We start from the raw sequence: 18014 nt of genomic DNA, 5'->3' as shown, positions 1-18014 counted from the left end.
GAGGTGAAGCAGCTGAGGCCCTGCTAAGTAGGAATGAGAATCCAGAGGCTCCTCGCCGGGCTGCCTCTCAGTCAGTAAGAAAGCCAAAGGGAGAGGGGAGTTGCGGGGAGTCAGGGCTGAGGGCGCTAGCAGGAAAGGGAGCGTTGAGCCGCCTGCAGAGGCCGCTGCGAGCTCGGAACCCTCCATGTGGGATCCCGGCAGCGGCAGACGATCCAGGCCAGAGCCACGCGCAGACCCAGGGCATGCCGGGAACTGCGAGCCCGCCGCGGGTCGTCGGACTGCGTGGGCCTGGGTGGCGCCGGGAAGAGCAGTCGCGACGGGGCTAGGGAAGAGACACTGCATTCACTGGAAGGGACAACGCGGCGCCAGTACATAGCCTGAAACGCTCCCTAGAAGGTCCCACGCTCGCCGCGCGGTCGCCAACCGGGTCCCGCTCTCGCCCCCACTGTCTTAGCAAGCGCTAGGCTTGTCGGGAAGAGCGGGAGGGCGCAAGTGCGGCGCTGGCCGGAAGTGCCGCGCCGTCAGCGCAGGGCCCGCCGGGAAATGTGGTTCCTCCAGCCGGCCCGGGGCGGTGGCCGCAAGTTGGGCGGACAGCGCGGCCGATCCGGCGTGGACCCGGGATGGCTGGACCGGGCAGCACGGGGGGCCAGATCGGGGCTGGGGCCCTGGCAGGCGGCGCGCGGTCCAAGGTAGCCCCGAGCGTGGACTTCGACCACAGCTGCTCGGACAGTGTCGAGTACCTGACGCTCAACTTCGGGCCCTTCGAAACAGTGCATCGCTGGCGGCGCCTCCCGCCCTGCGACGAGTTCGTGGGTGCCCGGTACGGTGGGCTTCGTGGGGTCCTGAGGACAGGAAGGGCGATCTGCGAGGGTCCCAGGGCGGGTCCAGTGGCGAGGCCAGGGCGTGGTGTCCTGGGGTAGGATCTGGTAATGAGGTGGATGGTGCTGTACAGGACGCTGTTCAGGGCAGGGGAGAGGGTTCCCAGAGCCCGATGTCCCGGGACAGGGTATTAGAACTAAGTTGTGTTTGTGGATATTGGGCTGGGGTCCCAGGTGCTCTCAGGTGGGGTGAGGAGTCCAGAGAGTCCTGGAGCCGTGTCAGGGGTCCTCACTTGCTGGGTGATTGGTGTTATCTTAGAAGATGATGAATCTTAGCAGTTGAGAGGTGATATCTAACTTCCGCGGCAGCTCTCCTGTTTAGTCCCATAACTTGGGTGACCCCCAGGAGGGTCCTGTCCTTACCGCCCTCCACTCGTTTCTTTCCAGGCGCAGCAAGCACACAGTGGTGGCCTATAAAGATGCCATTTATGTATTTGGTGGAGACAATGGGTGAGTGAGTCTGAGCATCAGTGTTTGGACCAGGTAGGGAGAAGTACTGTGGTCAGGGACTGGGCCTGTCCAGCTCCATTACTGTCCTTTCGGATGTTAGCTGGTGCCTCTAAGCTTCAGTTTCCCCACCTGTGAGACACCTTGCACTCACCTCCCTGGTGCGGTGAGGATTAAATGAGATCGTGCACTCATGGTCCTCAGCACAGCTTCCAGTGGGTGGCACATGCTCAGTATGTGGAAATGTCCCTCTTCTGAGTAGACGCAGCCTTGAAAGAAACACAACCACCCTTGCGGCCAGGCCTGCAAGGCACTTTTCTTTCCCTGGGCCTCATCGGTATGGAGGACACAGTTTTATTTATTTCATGCATTTTTCACTATTTATGAGGGTTTTCCCACATTGCTCCAAACATCAGGCAACAACGTGATGTTTTGTTGGTGGGCACACCTCTTTTCACATAAACTGTCTCCAGTTAAGTTGTGGCTGGTTTCCTTACTCAGAGGGTGGAGTATCTGCACATGACCAGTTGTGTCCATGTGTCCTAGCCCTGCCTCTCAGCCCCGGCAACTGGCATGAAGCCCTGGAAGGGCTGGCCTCTTACTGGCTCTGCAGCCTTGGTCCTGCAGGCCTCCTTGGGGGGCTGGCTTGAGGATGGTGGGGTAGTCTGGACCCCACCAGGATCTGCAGACCGGGCAGAAGAGCCTCCTTGGGCATGGTCCCCTGGCTTCAAGCCTGTCTTCCTCCCACTCTGTTTCCCCAGGAGTAGCCGGCGGGGCCCATTTACAAATGCAAGTCAGAGTGTGCTCCTCCTTGGCTCATCCTCCCGTGATGCCTCCCTGCCTCTCTGAGTAAAAGCCCAAGTCCTCATGACAGTCTGCTGCTCCTCTGCCCTCAGTCCCTCACTGCACTGGGGCTGCACAGGCTGCCTTGCTATGTTTGGATTGTACCAAGTGCCCCCCTGCTCAGGTCCTTGCACTGCCCATTCTCTCCTCCCACCTTCTTGCCCCTCCTCTGATGTTTCTTGTGACTGAGGCCTTCCTTGGCCATCTGGACCAACTGGAGACCATTGCTTCCCCTCCATACCTCTTACCATCTTCATTTGTTCCTGAGGCACACAGATGTTGGTTATTATCCATCTCTTCAGTCAAGGCAGGGCCTGTGCTCCTTTTACCATTGTGTCCTAGCATCTAGAAAACTCAATAAATGTTTGTCAAATGAAGGAATGAAATGAAGAAGAGATGCCTACCCACAGGCGTTTACTGGAGCCTTAATGAGAACCCTCCAAACCAGAAAATGTTTTGGTGTCTAGTACAAGGCAGCAAGTGGGAAATGGAGGACCTTCATCCTCAAGAGTGTCCTTAGCAGGTAGTTTGTGTGACACCTGTGTAGCAATAAGCAGAAGCATTTTTGCTGCAGTGTGACAAAGAAATAGGATACAAATTTGTCTCATGCTAGTCTTAACTTTATAAAGACTGTCTGAGTACAAAGAAAGATGGCCTCCTGTGGCACCTGGGGCAAGTAAGGGAGGGAGGGGCGGTATCACAGTCACCACCAGCTTCTAGGCTCCTGGCTTCCTGGCTGCATGGCCTCAGACACAGCCTTTGAGCCACTAGGCTTTGTTGCTATCTGTGAAATGGAGGTGAGAGAACACCCACTGCTGCAGACTGAGTGAGATGGTGCACGGGGCACCCAGCACAGGCTGGGTGTGAGGGGGCGCTGGGCTCCTGTCAGTTTGCCCTTCTTCCAAAGGACTGGGTAGTAATATGCCGGCTGGTAGTGTTAGGTGGTGCAGTGGCCAGTGAATTTGTTTTCTATTTGATTGTATCTTTAACATGATAATTACATTGGCTTTTGCAACAAAGAAGTGGCAGGGGCCAGGTGCAGTGGCTCACACCTGTAATCCCAGCACTTTGGGAGGCTGAGGTGGGAAGATCACTTGAGGCCAGGCATTCACGACGAGCCTGGACAGGAAAACAAGACTTCGTTTCTATTATTTATTTATTTTTTTTTGAGACAGAGTCTTGCTCTGTCTCCCAGGCTGGTGTGCAGTGGTGCCATCTTGGCTCACTGCAACCTCTGCCTCCCGGGTTCAAGCGATTCTGCCGCAGCCTCCTGAGTAGCTGGGATTACAGGCGCCTGCCACCATGCCAGGCTAATTTTTTGTATTTTTAGTAGAGACAGGGTTTCACCATGTTGGCCAGGCTGGTCTCAAACTCCTGACCTCAAGTGATCCGCCCGCCTAGGCCTCCCAAAGTGCTGGGATTACAGGCACGAGCCACTGAGCGCAGCCCATTGTCTCTGTTTTTTTTTTTTTAAAGAAGTAGCAGGAAGATCAGAGAGAAGCAAAGGGCCTTCCCTGAGGCATGGGCAAGCGCTTGCATTGTGGGGTACAGCCACAGAGGAAGGGGATTGGGACATGTGAATAGGGGTTCTGGAGGCTAGGGTGAGGAGTGAGGGTGACTCTGGCCTTTGGGCCATTTCATGCCTTCATGTCAGCTGCTGGTTGGGCTCCTGGTGGCCACATTCATGCTTTGGTCCTGACCCCCGGCAGGCTGGTGGCTGCCTGTGTGGCAGCCCTGGTGCCCATATTAGTTGGGGAGCCTCCTTTGTGGTCACCACTCTTATTCTTGGGCATCAGCTGGTTGCCTGGCTATGTTAGTGACCCAGCCCACAACAGCCCCCTACTCTACCCTGGCTACATGCAGTGCCCATCTCTGGGGTCCCTGCAGAGCAGACCTGGCTAATGCCGCCCTCTCTTCTGGCTGCCTTTCAGGAAGACCATGCTCAATGACCTCCTGCGCTTCGATGTGAAAGACTGCTCCTGGTGCAGGTGGGTGGCCCCGTGCTCCAGGGCCTTGCTTTCCTCCTAGAACACAGTGGCACAGTGCTGGGTCCCAGTTGCTAGCAGAGTCTCTCTCATATGGGAAGCTAGAAAGAAGCTTCCAGGAGGAGATAACTACGGCCCCAGGGATGCCACGTCCAGAGCCACCCTGTCAGGGCTGAGGAGATCAAGTAACCACCCAGCACCTGCAGCTGCCAAGCTGGGCACACAGGGCGGCTCCCTTCTGGACTGTCCACCTCTACCTCGAGGCTGGTGCTAGTATGGGTACAGAAGTTGCTATGTCATTTCTCTCACACTTGATTTTGTAAGATGGCTAGTAGTTACAAATTAATTTAAAAAATCATTCTGAAGGCTTCACAATTATTTGTCAAAAATTGCTTAAGTATAAAACTCAGAAAAAAGCTAGGAGTTCAAGACCAGCTGGGCAACAAAGTGAGACCCCGTCTAGGAAGATAGACAGATGATAGATAGATAGATAGATAGATAGATAGATAGATAGATAGATAGATAGATGATAGAAAGACAAAGAGAGATGACAGATAGATAGATAGATAGATAGATAGATAGATAGATAATAGATAAATAGGTAGATAGATGATAGGTAGATTAGACAGATAGATGACAGATAGTGGATGGATGATAGATGACAGATTGATAGATGATAGGTAGGTAGATTAGATAGATAGATAGATAGATAGATAGATAGATAGATAGATAGATAGATAAATGATGGGTAGATAGATGACAGATGATAGATGATAGGTAGATGATAGATGACAGGTAGATGATGGATAGATTATATAGATAGATGATAGATGATAGGTGGATAGATGATGGATCTATAGATTATATAGATTAGATGATTGATAGATGATAGATTAGATAGGTAGATAGATGATGGTTAGATAGATAGGTATTAAATGAAATTGATGGACCCCGTGCTATAAGACGCTGCACTGCTGCTGAGAGCAGGAGTGTGGATGGTCCTGGAGTAGCATGAGGACCTGGTCACATTCTGTGAGTTGAATAAGCAATTTACAAAATATCTACCACTTGATTCCATTTTAAAGAATTCCATGGAAGCCTAAGTATGCACAGGAGAGGTGTGCAGGGAAGACCTCAAGGTGTTGCCAGAGGTTTTCTGGTAATGGGAATTTGCATGAGCTTTAGTGCCTATTTTGTTTTTTCCTTATTGGTGATTTTTTTTTTTAAGTTTCTATGATGAGACAGGTATCACCTTCAAAACACAAAAGTGAAACGTAGCCGGGCGCGGTGGCTCATGCCTGTAATCCCAGCACTTTGGGAGGCCGAGGCGGGCGGATCACCTGAGGTCAGAACTTCAAGACCAGCCTGGCCAACATGGTGAAACCCCGTCTCTACAAAAATACAAAAAATTAGCTGGGCATGATGGTGGGTGCCTGTAATCCCAGCTACTCAGGAGGCTGAGGCAGGACAATCGCTTGAACCCAGGAGGCGGAGGTTGAGCCACTGCACTCCAGCCTGGGCGACACAGCGAGACTCCGTCTCAAAAAAAAAAAAAAAGAAAAAAGAAAGGCAGCACAGGGATGCAGGGCCACCCTGTGGGGGTGTGGACCTCATGGGTGACCCCGGCTAACTCTCACTACCCCTGTGCCCACCCCAGGGCCTTTACCACTGGGACCCCACCGGCCCCCCGTTACCACCACTCGGCCGTTGTCTATGGGAGCAGCATGTTTGTCTTTGGTAAGCACTCTCTTGCCTCCCACGGGCTGTGTTGCCCCAAGGCCCATAGACACCCTGCCCTTCTGCAGGCCTGGGGCATTCGTGCTGGTGCTGTGTATAGCAGGGGCTCTCTCTCCACCCGTGGCTTTGTCTGCCAGTCTTCTGAATTCTGCGCTGGATCTGGGACCCCTTGCCCTAATGGCCCTGAGCTCACAGGGTTGGGTGTCTTTCTGTGTTACTGGGCTGTGGTGGGGAACAGTGTCCTGCTCATCTCTGTGTCCCCAGAGCCAGCACAGAGGCAGACAAGCAGTAGGTCCTTCCGGGGCTTGTGGAGGGAGTCCTGGCTTATGCATTTTCAGTGGGGCCAGATTCTGCTCCACCTTCCAGGGTTTGAAATCTTCAAGACTGCCCTTTGGGTTTGACGGTTTCTCACTCTCTTTACTCAGGGGGTTACACTGGGGACATTTATTCCAATTCTAACTTGAAGAATAAAAATGACCTCTTTGAATACAAGTTTGCAACTGGCCAGTGGACGGAGTGGAAAATTGAAGGACGGTGAGAAACTTTGCAGAAACATTTGGGACAGGCTGGGTCCTGGGTGGCATTGGACCTGGGATCTGCCCCCTTTTGCCTCCCAGATGAGGACCCTGAGGGCATGCAGTGGCAGGGAGCTTGGGATTGGTGGAATATCCCCCGGTGCAGCTGTGCATGGCCTGCTCCCAGCCCTTAGATTCCCTCCTTTCAGAAGAGACCCAAATGGGCCAGGCGTGGTGGCGCATACCTGTAGTCCTAGCACTTTGGGAAGCCGAGGTGGGAAGATCACTTGGGCCCAGGAGTTCAAGGCTGCAGTGAACCTTGTGTGCCCCACTGCACTCCAGCCTGGGAGACAGAACAAGACCTTGTCATAAAAAAATTTTCAAAAAGATCCAATGTACTGCTGATGGCACTTCTGGGGTCCTGCTTTTTGAGCACCACCTTTGATATTTTGGTGGCACCTAGGAGAAGGTTCTGTGCCTCTGTGGCTGTCTGAATTCCTCTTCAAGCCACTAGTCGGCCTCTGGGGCTGTTGTTTATTCCTAGTGCCTTGTGGAGGCCCTGAAGCCCCAGTGTTGGGTGGATGTGGCCATGCAGCCTGGCTGTGGCCCCTGCACTGACCACGTGGGGCTGGGAGGCTCAAGTCTGTGCTGGGCGGCCTCACTCCCTCCCCTCTTCCCTCACACTCCAGGTTGCCAGTCGCTAGGTCAGCCCACGGGGCCACGGTGTACAGTGACAAGCTATGGATCTTTGCTGGCTATGACGGCAACGCCAGGTGGGTGGTGGTCCGGCCTGTGCACCCCACCTCCAACTGCACCGAGACCCGGAGCAGGTCGTCCTGGCATTTGAGGGCTTAGGCTGGGAGAGCTCTGCCTGGTGGATTTTGAGTGCCACTCTGTCTGGGGGTTTCTTGGGAGGGGGACGGGGAAAGAGGAGGATGAGCAGATGGAGGTGAGGGCCACTGGGTGGAGCCCCGTGGCTGAGTAGCTCGGATGAGGATCCTCAGCCAGGAGTCGCCCTGTGGAGCTGAGTCGGTGGGCGGGTGGGCGGTGCCCGGGCTCAGGCCCAGCCCTGGTTCTTGCCCAGGCCAAGGCCTTTTCCTCCTTATTTTAGAAAGTTGGCTTTGCTCTCTTTTTCTGATTACAAAAGTAGCATATGCTGGTTTCCCAAAACTTCAGCATCATAGAAACTCCTAACAATGCATTGATGGTGGTGGCGTCTGGGATATCTGTGTCCTCTCCCCACCCAGAAAGGACACTGAGTGAGGAGCTGGCGCTGCCGCACTGCCCCGATGTCATGCATGAGAGTACTTGTTCTGTCTGGGCCGGGCAGGGGGCCTGGCATGGCAGGGATTTGAGGCAGTGCCTGCCACCCCACACTGAAGTTCCCGCCTCATGGCCACACAAGTCTCCTACCCTGTGTGGGGGTGGGGCTCCTCCCTGCAGCCATCCCTTCCAGCCAGGACTAGGCCCACCCTGACCACCAGACCCAAGGGGTCCTCATTGGTCTGTCCTAATACAGGTTGAATGACATGTGGACAATTGGCCTCCAGGACCGAGAGCTCACCTGCTGGGAGGAGGTGAGGGGCGCGGGGAGCCAGCGTGTAGGTGGAGGGAGGTGGGAGGCAGGGGGAGCCAGGCTGGGGGTCGAGGCTGCTTTCTTCCCCTTGCAAAGCCCAGCCCTGACCTGAGCCTCGCTCTCCTCCCTGGCGACCTGCGGGCCTTCACGACCAGTTCCTCACTGTGGCTGCACAGTGATTCGAGCCTTGGTGCTTTGGATGGGCAGAGCGCCACGTGTGTGAGGGATGTGGTTTTGCTTTAATGCACGCTTTATTTCAGTGCAGTGAGGGCCGTCTGCTATCCAGTGTCCTGCTCCCTGGAGCTCTCCCTGGGCTTGCTTTCCCCTTTAGAAACATGGAATTTATTTACTTATTCATTAAAAAAATTTTTTTTTCAGTCTTCTGGGCATGAAAAACATGAGTTTAGCCCCTGATGATTTAACCCTGATGATTTTAACCCCAGCTGTTCACAAGTGGGCCCCGTGAAGTGGATGAGACAGAGCTATGAGCTGTTCCAAGACAAGTGAATCTGTGAACCCTCATCTGGGGAAGTTTCAAGAATAGAAGCAGTCCCATCTCAGCAGTCGAGTGTGGTGAAATGTGAGCAGGCCCTGTGAGGCCAGGGCCGAGCTGTCCTCTCCCCCTGCAGGTGGCCCAGAGTGGCGAGATCCCCCCGTCTTGCTGCAACTTCCCCGTGGCTGTGTGCCGGGACAAGATGTTTGTATTCTCTGGGCAAAGCGGAGCCAAAATAACCAACAACCTCTTCCAGTTTGAATTCAAGGACAAGACGTGAGTACTCTGGCCAGTGGGGTGGAGGAAGGACGGTCAGTGCCCCCGAATCCTTCTGAATGTGAAGAATGCTCCTTGCACCTGGTGGCCGTGGTAACCGTCCTTCTGAGCTCTGCAAACAGCAGGAGGTTACAGCCCGGAGCAGGGATGTGCGGTGCCCCTGGCAGGTCCCCAGGATATGGCTACAGCTTGGCAAGATAGGGCCTGGTGAGGAGGCCCCTGGCTAGGCGTCCCTCTGAATGTGAAGGACATCCCCTTCCCCGTGAATGGCTTGGTCAGTGCCACCAGTAACAAATGTGGCCTGCATAGATCTCAAATGATGGCAGAAGACCAGAGGGGCCTGCAGGTCCTGAGAGTTCTGGCCCATGCTGCCCCTGGCTGCTGGCCAGCCCTTGATCCCTGCAATGGGGCTGCAGGAGAGGGCACAAGGAGTGTGAGCTGCAGGTACAGGGGGTTTGGGAAGGGACTTGGGAGCCTCCCTGGAGGCCACAGGTGCGTGGGAGGAAGGGCAGGGAGCCCCAGGATGAGGGAAACTGTTGAGGGCCTGGGGCTCAGCATGGAGCCAGATGGCATAGACCTGCCAGGCCACGATCTGTTCTGAAGTCTTCAGCTAACTTAGCAAAAGAGAGGACTTGCTGGGAGGTACTGGGAAGCCTGGGAGGTGGAAAGTGCTGGAGCAGCATCAGGATGTGGGGTGCAGGCAGCTCCCAGGATGGGGACTCAGCTGTGGCGATGGTCTGACTGGGCAGCATGAACACAGTGACTTGCAATGGTCTCTGCACAACTTTACTCCCCAGAGAGCAGGACTGCCTGGCGGGTCAGATGCCACCCTCCTGCCCATCACTGCTGCCTGCTCCATGGGGAGAGGGGGGAGCTCTGGCAGGACCTCGCGGTGGGCCACATGGAGCCAGGCAGGGTTGGTGCCAGTGCTGGATGGGGTGAGGGGTGCTCAGCGCAGGTGTCTAGGCCCTCCCTCTGGACCCTGGGCTAGTCACTGTAGGGGATGCAGGGGGACCTCCCAGTGAGGGCCTGCTGTGGGGAAGCCCCGAGAGTGAGCAGGAGCCCCTGTCCCAGCATTGGTTCACTGTTGTGTACCCCCAGGTGGACACGCATCCCAACTGAACACCTGCTCCGGGGCTCCCCACCACCCCCGCAGCGGCGCTACGGGCATACCATGGTGGCCTTTGACCGCCACCTCTATGTGTTTGGGGGTGCGGCCGACAACACGCTGCCCAACGAGCTGCACTGCTATGACGTGGACTTCCAGACCTGGGAGGTCGTCCAGCCCAGCTCCGACAGTGAGGTGAGGGTGCCCAGGGGTGTCCTGACCTGCCAGCTGCACACCAGTGGCTCCTACCCTGCTCCCCACCAGCTCCTCACAGCTTTGGGGCCCCCTGGGGTTCCAGACAGCTACCAGGAACAAGGCCAGGACACCTGGGCCTCAGCCCTGGACACCTGCCCCGGCCTCCAGCCCCAGCTTCACCCCACAGCCTGCAGGTAGTTAACGCTTCACACCCCATCATGGCTGCATGGGGCTGCTGTGCTGCAGACCTTTCCTGGGAACCCCACAGCCATGCAGCTCTTCCTTCTTTCAGAACCCACTCTCAAGGCCAGGATGGTGGGGGTCTCTGGGCACCTACCTGGCCCTTGCCAAGTGGTCTCATGCCCACGTGTCTCTCCTCTTCAGGTCGGTGGGGCTGAAGTGCCTGAGCGAGCCTGTGCTTCTGAGGAGGTGCCCACCCTGACCTCTGAGGAGCGGGGCGGCTTCAAGAAGTCCCGAGATGTGTTTGGCCTGGACTTTGGCACCACCTCAGCCAAGCAGCCCGCCCAGCCCGCCTCGGAGGTACAGGCTGGGATCCTCATTAAGACTGTATCACCCCTTGAAGCAGGTCCTGTGATCAACCCCTCTCACACATGGGGAGACTGAGGCCCCGAGAAATACTTGCTTGGGGTCACACCACAAAGGAGGTGCAGGGCCAGGAGCCCTCACCCTGCTGGCCAGGCTGCAGCTTTCTGGGGTGGGTGCCACATACTGGCTCAAGTGCCCCACCCACTCTGAGGGTCTCCATGGCCCGTCATGCCCCACTTGCCTACATGGGTACCAGGTCCCGCCTGTGTCTGTGGTTGCACCCAGGGGCCCTCATCCCTTGGGGACCCTGCCCCCTGGCCCTTCATGGCCATGAGGTGCTGCATCCTTGCCCTTACCTGGCTGCACCAGCCCCACTGTGGAAGCTCCGCTCCCCCCAATTCCACCCTGCCTTCTTGTCCCCCAGCTGCCCAGCGGGAGGCTCTTCCACGCAGCTGCTGTCATCTCAGACGCCATGTACATCTTCGGGGGCACAGTGGACAACAACATCCGCAGCGGGGAGATGTACAGGTTCCAGGTGTGGGGCCTGTGGGCCTGTAGGGAGATGTATAGGTTCCAGGTGTGGGGCCTGTGGGCCTGTAGGACCGGCTGGGTGGACGGATCCCCCGTGATGAGAAACTGAGGCCAAGTGGGGGGGGGGGGGGGCAGGGCTTATCCAGGCCATTGCAGGGCCACACCTGGCAGGATGGAAGCCTTGGGAGGAGCCCTGTGGGCTGAGGGTGGGCTGAGGTGGCACTAAAGTGGGCAGCCTTCATGCAGTGGGGCAGGCAGATGGCGCTGGGGCTCACGGCAGAGTCAGTGGAGGGAGCCAGGCCAAGCGGGGCTCAGCACCAGAGCCTCACAGGCATCATAGCCTGGCCCAGGGCAGAGCCAGGGTTGACAGTGGCTTGCGTTGACAGACCCTTCCCAGGCCTGGAGGAGCAGGTGGTCAGGGCAGGGACTCACAGCCACAGTGAGGTCAGGGCCGGCTTCCTGGAGAGGTTGGGATGTGCTGGTGGGGGCCAGCGTGAGGATGCAGGTCCAGGCAGAGTGGAGATGGCACAGCTCTGCTGAGACCTGGGGCCCAGCCAAAGGCGAGAGAGGCGGGGGAGCCCTTTCCTGCTGTGGAGCCGGCCATGGACAGTTGCAGGAGCCAGGCTGTATTTTCAGGGTGGGGTGGCGGCTGCTTCCTCTCTTCAGCCAGGCCCATCTGCCTCCTGGGCCCTGAGGGTCAGCATGGGCCAGATGGGGACCTCAGGGTCGGCCTGCGCAGCCACACTGGGGCCACCCTGCTGTCCTCAACATCTAGCCTCACTGGGCCCCTCTTGCAGTTCTCCTGTTATCCTAAATGTACACTGCATGAGGACTACGGGCGGCTGTGGGAGAGCCGCCAGTTCTGTGACGTGGAGTTCGTGCTGGGTGAGGTGGGTGCCTGTCCTTGCGCCCTGCTCTGCCTGCTGTGCCCGGGCAATGGGAACTTTGCCCCCCAGAAAAACAGCTGCTTGCCTGGTGGTGCTGACCCTGGCCGGCTGGGTCTCTGTTCTCTGTGGCGAGGGTCCTGTGCCCTCTGCCAGTGCATCATTCTTTATGCAGAAGGAGGAGTGCGTGCAGGGCCACGTAGCCATTGTCACAGCGCGGAGCCGCTGGCTTCGCAGGAAGATCACGCAGGCGCGGGAGCGGCTGGCCCAGGTGAGGTGCCTAACCGCCCTGCCCTAACCTGGCAGCCATGCCTGGTGTCCACTGGGGTGCCCTTGAGCTCCCTTCTCCCCACAGAAGCTGGAGCAGGAGGCCGCCCCAGTTCCCAGGGAGGCCTCCGGCGTGGCTGCTGGTGGGGCCCGGGCGCCCCTGTTGCATGTGGCCATCCGGGAGGCTGAGGCCCGGCCCTTCGAGGTGCTCATGCAGTTCCTCTACACCGACAAGATCAAATACCCACGGAAAGGTCCGCCTGGGTGGGGGTGGAGCAGGATTGGTGTGGGCTGGGGCGTGGGCAGCACAGCCAAAAGGTGGGTGCTGCCAGCCCTGCCTTACTGATGGGCCCCGAGGCTCAGAGGCTGCAGGTCACCCTCATTACCCATGATCACTGCAGCTGGATGCCATCTGAGTCCCCCGAGGCCTTGTTCCTACCTAGTGGCCCCAACCCACACTCTTCCATTGGGGGAGCCCTGCACCCTGTGCTCTGCCCTCCCCTCTCCGGCTCCTTGAGATTCGGGGGCTCTGGGGCGCAGGCCACGTGGAGGATGTGCTGCTCATCATGGATGTGTACAAATTGGCACTGAGCTTCCAGTTGTGTCGCCTGGAGCAGCTGTGCCGCCAGTACATCGAGGCCTCCGTGGACCTGCAGAACGTGCTGGTCGTGTGTGAGAGTGCCGCCCGGCTGCAGCTGAGCCAACTCAAGGTGTGGGGTGGGGTCAGCGCGATCAGGGTCGGGTGGGGTGTGCTCAGGCTTAGGCCCCCTCCCTGCCCACCACTGTGAGCCCCTCGCCCAGCCTGGGGCCCTGGCTTGACTCTGCCTGCCTGCCTGTCTGTGCCTGTCTGCCCCAGGAGCACTGCCTGAACTTCGTGGTAAAGGAGTCCCACTTCAACCAGGTGATCATGATGAAGGAGTTCGAGCGCCTCTCCTCTCCACTGATCGTAGAGATTGTGCGGCGGAAGCAGCAGCCGCCCCCTCGCACTCCCTCGGACCAGCCAGTGGACATTGGTAGGGAGCCCCGTTCCCCTTCCCTGGGGGCTGGGAGGGATGGTGTTCATCTGCGGCAGGAGATTGGGAGCCATGGAGAGCACCTGCCAGGCCCTCGGGGTGGGGGTGGGAGCCATGGGACCCCAGAGTGCTTTCCTGGGTACAGGGAGGAAACAGATGGAGGCAGAAGCCCCCAACCCATGGGGTTTGCCACAGTGGGCTGTGTCCTGGTGAGCTGGGATTTCCTGAGCCAATTTCTGGGGGTGGACATGGGGCACCTCTTTCGGGCTGGGATGTCAGGTCTGATGGCCCAGGGTCACAGTAATCAGTCTCTGGACTTCTCTTTGCTTGTAATGTCACAGGCCCCTTCATTCCCCCAGCTCTCCCTGGGGCTTGTGCTGACCCCGGTTGCTGGCTCTTGGTGACGTCTGCAGGCACCAGAGGCCATGCCGTGGGCCTGGAGGGGGTTTGATCATGAGGGCAGCGAGGGGGTACAGCAAGCTGGGTGGAAGATGAGACGCTGGGTGGTGGGCTGTGCGTGGGGCATAGTGCTCGAGTCGGCCAGGGCGCCGAGGGAGGACAGAACGTGGCTGATGGTGCCTCAGGGCCAGAGTGAAGCCTTCTGCCTGGGTGAAGTTTTGTTCAGGGCAGCAACATGGGCAGATATGCAGGAAGGTAGTGCCGTAGGGTCCCAAGGCCAGAATCCCAGGCTGTACCTGCTCAGGGACCCTCCTACCCCCAGGCACGTCTCTGATCCAGGACATGAAGGCATACCTGGAGGGAGCGGGCGCGGAATTCTGTGACATCACTCTGTTGCTGGATGGACACCCACGGCCAGCCCATAAGGCTATCCTGGCTGCCCGCTCCAGGTGGGTGGGGACTGGACAGGAGGGGAGGGTGGGCCTGGATGGTGTCTTCATTCTGCTGACAGCTGGGTGCCTGCTGCTCGTTGTCTGCAGCTACTTTGAAGCCATGTTCCGGTCCTTCATGCCCGAGGACGGGCAGGTGAACATCTCCATCGGGGAGATGGTGCCCAGCAGGCAGGCCTTCGAGTCCATGCTGCGCTACATCTACTACGGCGAGGTCAACATGCCGCCCGAGGACTCGCTGCATCCTCACTCCCCAAGGAACTCCCAGGTCCCCACCAAGGGTCCTGGCACCCACTTCGGGTGGCTTTGAGGCCCGCTCTCCTGCCCCAGCTAGGCGATCTGGGCCCAGCGCCTCCCTCCAGAGGATTTGCTGGTGCCTGGGGCTGGGCCTGGTGCTCTCTGAAGCAGTTGGCAGCTGGCAGGGAGGGGTTTGCAGCCAGGAGGAACCAGTGGGTTCCTGACCCTCACAACTGCGCAGAGGATGGAGTGGGTCATTGCTTTGTGTGACAGCTGAGCACAGACATGGAGCTACTCCTCTTATGTCACTTCAGTAGGGGTCTGAACATGGAGGGTCAGGATGCCCGTTAGGCCTGCAAGGCCATGGAACAGCGCTACAGATGCGCAGACAGTATTTTTCTGGGGAGGGGATTCATGGTTTTCTTTGGATCCTGAATGGGGCCTTTGACCCACTAAGTAGTTCAGAATCCATTTAGAGAGCATGCTGGCGTGTGGGCTGGATTGGAGCCTGGCCCCTGGTGGGCTTGGGGCTCCAGCTGCGCCCTTTCCTGTCCTTCCCTGGGAGGGTGCGGGTGGACCAGCTTCCTTTGGTCAGCTCCTTAACCAGTCCCCAGCTACTTGTTTGCGGCCCCCTACTACTACGGCTTCTACAACAACCGGCTGCAGGCGTACTGCAAGCAGAACCTGGAGATGAACGTGACGGTGCAGAACGTGCTGCAGGTAGCCCCCCAGCCCCGTGCCCACGGCTGCAGCTCCCACTGAGTGGGTGAAAGGGGCAGCGCCTCAAGGTCTCTGCCATTGCAGATCCTGGAAGCAGCTGACAAAACGCAGGCGCTGGACATGAAGCGGCACTGCCTGCACATCATTGTGCACCAGTTCACCAAGGTCAGGGCTCTGGCCTCCCCTTCAGGACTTGCTTCCCCTTGGCAGTGGCCATGCCCAGGCAGGGAGGGTGCCCAGACTCTGTGGTCCCCTGCAGTGGTGGGTCCTGGGGGTGAGGGAAGCAGAGCAGCCCATCACTGGCCACACCTTGCTTCATCCTTGGGACCAGCCTGAGCTCTGAGCAGGGTGGGACCCAGAGGGCTCCACTGCCCACCATGGCCCTTAGGTGGATCTGGTCCCATCTCCTCCTGGCCTGCTTGCCTTACAGGTCTCCAAGCTGCCCACGCTGCGGTCGCTGAGCCAGCAGCTGCTGCTGGACATCATAGACTCCCTGGCCTCCCACATCTCAGACAAGCAGTGTGCGGAGCTGGGCGCCGACATCTGAGGCCCTGTGGCGCCTGCCCGTTGTGAAGAATCGACGTGCCTGCCTGCCCTGCCTGAGAAGACTACCGGCTATGCGCATGCCTATGGCAGAGTGGGTGCACCTGCCAGGCCAAGGGTCAGGGTGCTCAGAGCCTCCAAAGAGAGCTGAGGGGATGTGGGGCCCCAAACTCCTCAATTCACTGAAGACACAGGTCCCACAGGGAGTGGATGATGAAGCAGACCCCCTTCCGTCATCACCCTCTCCTGGTGTGGTGTGGATGTGAGGCCACGGCTCAGTGATGGGCTCACTACCCGGAAGTGGGGAGAGACCTTGGGCCTCCCACCCAGTGGGGCTTGGCCTGGCTCCTGTGGCCTGGGCGTGTTGTAGACTCAGGCACTGGGGCCTGTCACCAAGGCTCCAACATGCGGGAGGAGGCTTAGCAGACTTGCGCTGCACCAGCGAATCTGCCTGGGCTGCTCCTGTCCTGCCCACCCTCACTGAGATCCATGTAAGGGGCTCCTCTTCCCACCTGGAACTTGTGAGTGGGGACCCATGATGTATGGGTCTCACCTGACTTGAGGTGAATTTTGGAGCGAAGGGCCCTGAGGTCAGCTCCCAGGTCGGTAGTGCTGGGCCAGGCCTGGTTTTCACGGGCTGAAGGATCCCAGTCCACCTGTGTGCATGTCAGGGCTCAGCCGGGAAGAAGCCAGCAAAGTCCCCCATGTCCCTTGCTGAGTATTCTATCACAGACAAGCCTCCATTAAAGCTACAGCAGTGCTACCTACCACACACACCTTGCTGGCCTGGCCACCACTGCTGGCTTCAGCCCCTTGAGCAGCCCATGGCTTAGCAGACCCCCAGACGTAGGTCAGTTGGTCTTACCTGTCTCTATCCATGCTGTCAACTCCTGCCCCCACCTGGGGTCACCCGGTCACATTGGGAAGGCCTGTGAAGGCCTCCAGGCCGGCCCCTCCCAGGGAAATCCTGGAGGCCTAGGGTGGGCTCCTGCCCCTTCTGCCCTGCCTTGCCCCTGCACTATGCTCTTGGCTCCTGTGGAAGGAGGACTGCCCTCTTGCCCCAGTGAGGGCCCCATGTGGATCCACTCTGGTGCTGGGAGCCAGAGCTCCCTTACCAGGAACAGGATTCCAGGACCCCTTTTTTGTCGTGGCTGCCATGAAGCCACAGCTCACCTTGGGGAAGTGACCTGCTCCCCTTTGGCTGTATGCACATGGGTAGGGAGCCCTGAGTGGCAAGTTGCTTAGCTAACAGAGGCAGATCCATAGGCAGCCTGCAGGCTAGGAAGTGGCCTGGTGCAAGATGAGCTGGGAACAAGGGAGGAGAGAGCAAGAACTGGGGCAGAGGCTGAGCCAGGAGGCCCTTAAGGTGAGGACACAGCAGGCCCAGGACCATGGGTGGGGAGGATATGTCAGCACCTGGAAGTGGAGTGCAGGCTGGGGCGGCCAGCCATTTGGGCCAGGTGCATTCACTCAGAGTGGGGCCACACACCCACCTACCCAGTTTCCACAAGATGTGGCTCCTGCCACACCCACAGGGCAGCCTCCTCCAAATCCCTCTCCTGGAGGGGCTGACCCAGAAGCCTCCTTGAACTAGTCTGCAACCCTGCTCTCTGCTGACCCTTGTCACTGAACCCTGAATTGTCTCTTCTAGACTTACATGAATAAATGAAATTACATGCCAAGGGCCCTAAAAAGCAAATTTTACAAAATTGTGTGGCAGTTTCTGGGACTAGAATGAATTCAGTTGTGCTCCTTGGCAGGGAGAGGCCATACTTGCAGTAAGTCACCCCACACACGGAGCTGTTTGAGAATTGCAGCTGCAGCAAGGCCTTCCAGGTTCCTGGGAGTTGAAGGAAAAGGATGCTGAGGCCAAGACCTGAGTGCTTGTCTCCATGTTCTGGCCACCTCTTCCTAGATTTCCGGGGATTAGCTTGTTGGGGCTTTACTACCTGCTGACATGCCCCAGGAGGTTGATGATTGTCATCATCATCCCCGTTTTTCAAATAGAGATGGTAGTGAAGGGGGCAGGGAGAGGGTTGTCCTGCCTACCCACCAGGCTGATGGGGCCTGTGGACAGAAGCCTGTCATGCTCCTGCTTGAGAACCGAATCTAGACTGGGTTTTAGAAGTGTTCTCAAAGGGGCTGGCTGGTTTAAGTCAGGGCTGTTTCAGATCCTATGGAAAGGGCACCTGGAGCTGTCTTCCTGGCCCCTACTCACACCATCCTGCCCCTTCAGAGAACCCTGTGGGGCACGGAGCTGCGCTAGCAGGGCTGACTGCCACCTGTCTACCAGTAGCTCTGAGGGATGAGAGCCAGGCTCCCTGTTCTCCTTGGCAAAGAGCTTGGACTGAGCCCTTTGGGAGCTGCAGCCA

The 18014-nt window shown here is 57.9% G+C and overlaps 1 protein-coding gene across 3 annotated transcripts; it reads left to right on the top strand.

The window, feature by feature from the left end:
* Positions 1–260: 260 nt before the first annotated feature.
* Positions 261–17341, top strand: LZTR1 (leucine zipper like post translational regulator 1). 3 transcript variants are annotated; one of them, XM_032139010.2, is made up of 21 exons: positions 261–820; positions 1266–1328; positions 4100–4156; positions 5811–5890; positions 6316–6424; positions 7095–7178; positions 7925–7982; positions 8611–8750; positions 9852–10053; positions 10438–10593; positions 11024–11134; positions 11928–12020; positions 12190–12285; positions 12370–12535; positions 12822–12991; positions 13138–13294; positions 14016–14142; positions 14233–14382; positions 14994–15099; positions 15184–15264; positions 15530–17341. In XM_032139010.2, the coding sequence occupies exons 1-21, from the start codon at positions 621–623 to the stop codon at positions 15644–15646; spliced, it is 2523 nt and encodes an 840-aa protein (XP_031994901.1). In that variant the 5' UTR covers positions 261–620; the 3' UTR covers positions 15647–17341. The 3 variants fall into 3 exon arrangements, with proteins under 3 accessions (XP_031994901.1, XP_031994902.1, XP_031994903.1); XM_032139011.2 differs by having other exon boundaries at positions 13183–13294; positions 15530–17335; XM_032139012.2 differs by lacking the exon at positions 11928–12020 and having other exon boundaries at positions 15530–17335.
* Positions 17342–18014: the final 673 nt, after the last annotated feature.

The sequence above is a fragment of the Hylobates moloch genome, unplaced genomic scaffold (genome assembly GCF_009828535.3).
Source record: "Hylobates moloch isolate HMO894 unplaced genomic scaffold, HMol_V3 SCAFFOLD_19, whole genome shotgun sequence".
In the NCBI taxonomy this organism is placed as follows: Eukaryota; Metazoa; Chordata; class Mammalia; order Primates; family Hylobatidae; genus Hylobates; species Hylobates moloch.
This window is presented reverse-complemented; position numbering and strand designations above follow the sequence as displayed.

Excerpts from the sequence above, each read along its gene's own strand:
- LZTR1 (XM_032139010.2), top strand. The coding sequence starts at position 621 with ATGGCTGGACCGGGCAGCACGGGGGGCCAGATCGGGGCTGGGGCCCTG. Across the intron at positions 14,383-14,993 it reads ATGCCGCCCGAGGACTCGCT|CTACTTGTTTGCGGCCCCCT; the intron begins GCATCCTCACTC and ends ACCAGTCCCCAG. Across the intron at positions 15,100-15,183 it reads CGGTGCAGAACGTGCTGCAG|ATCCTGGAAGCAGCTGACAA; the intron begins GTAGCCCCCCAG and ends CTGCCATTGCAG.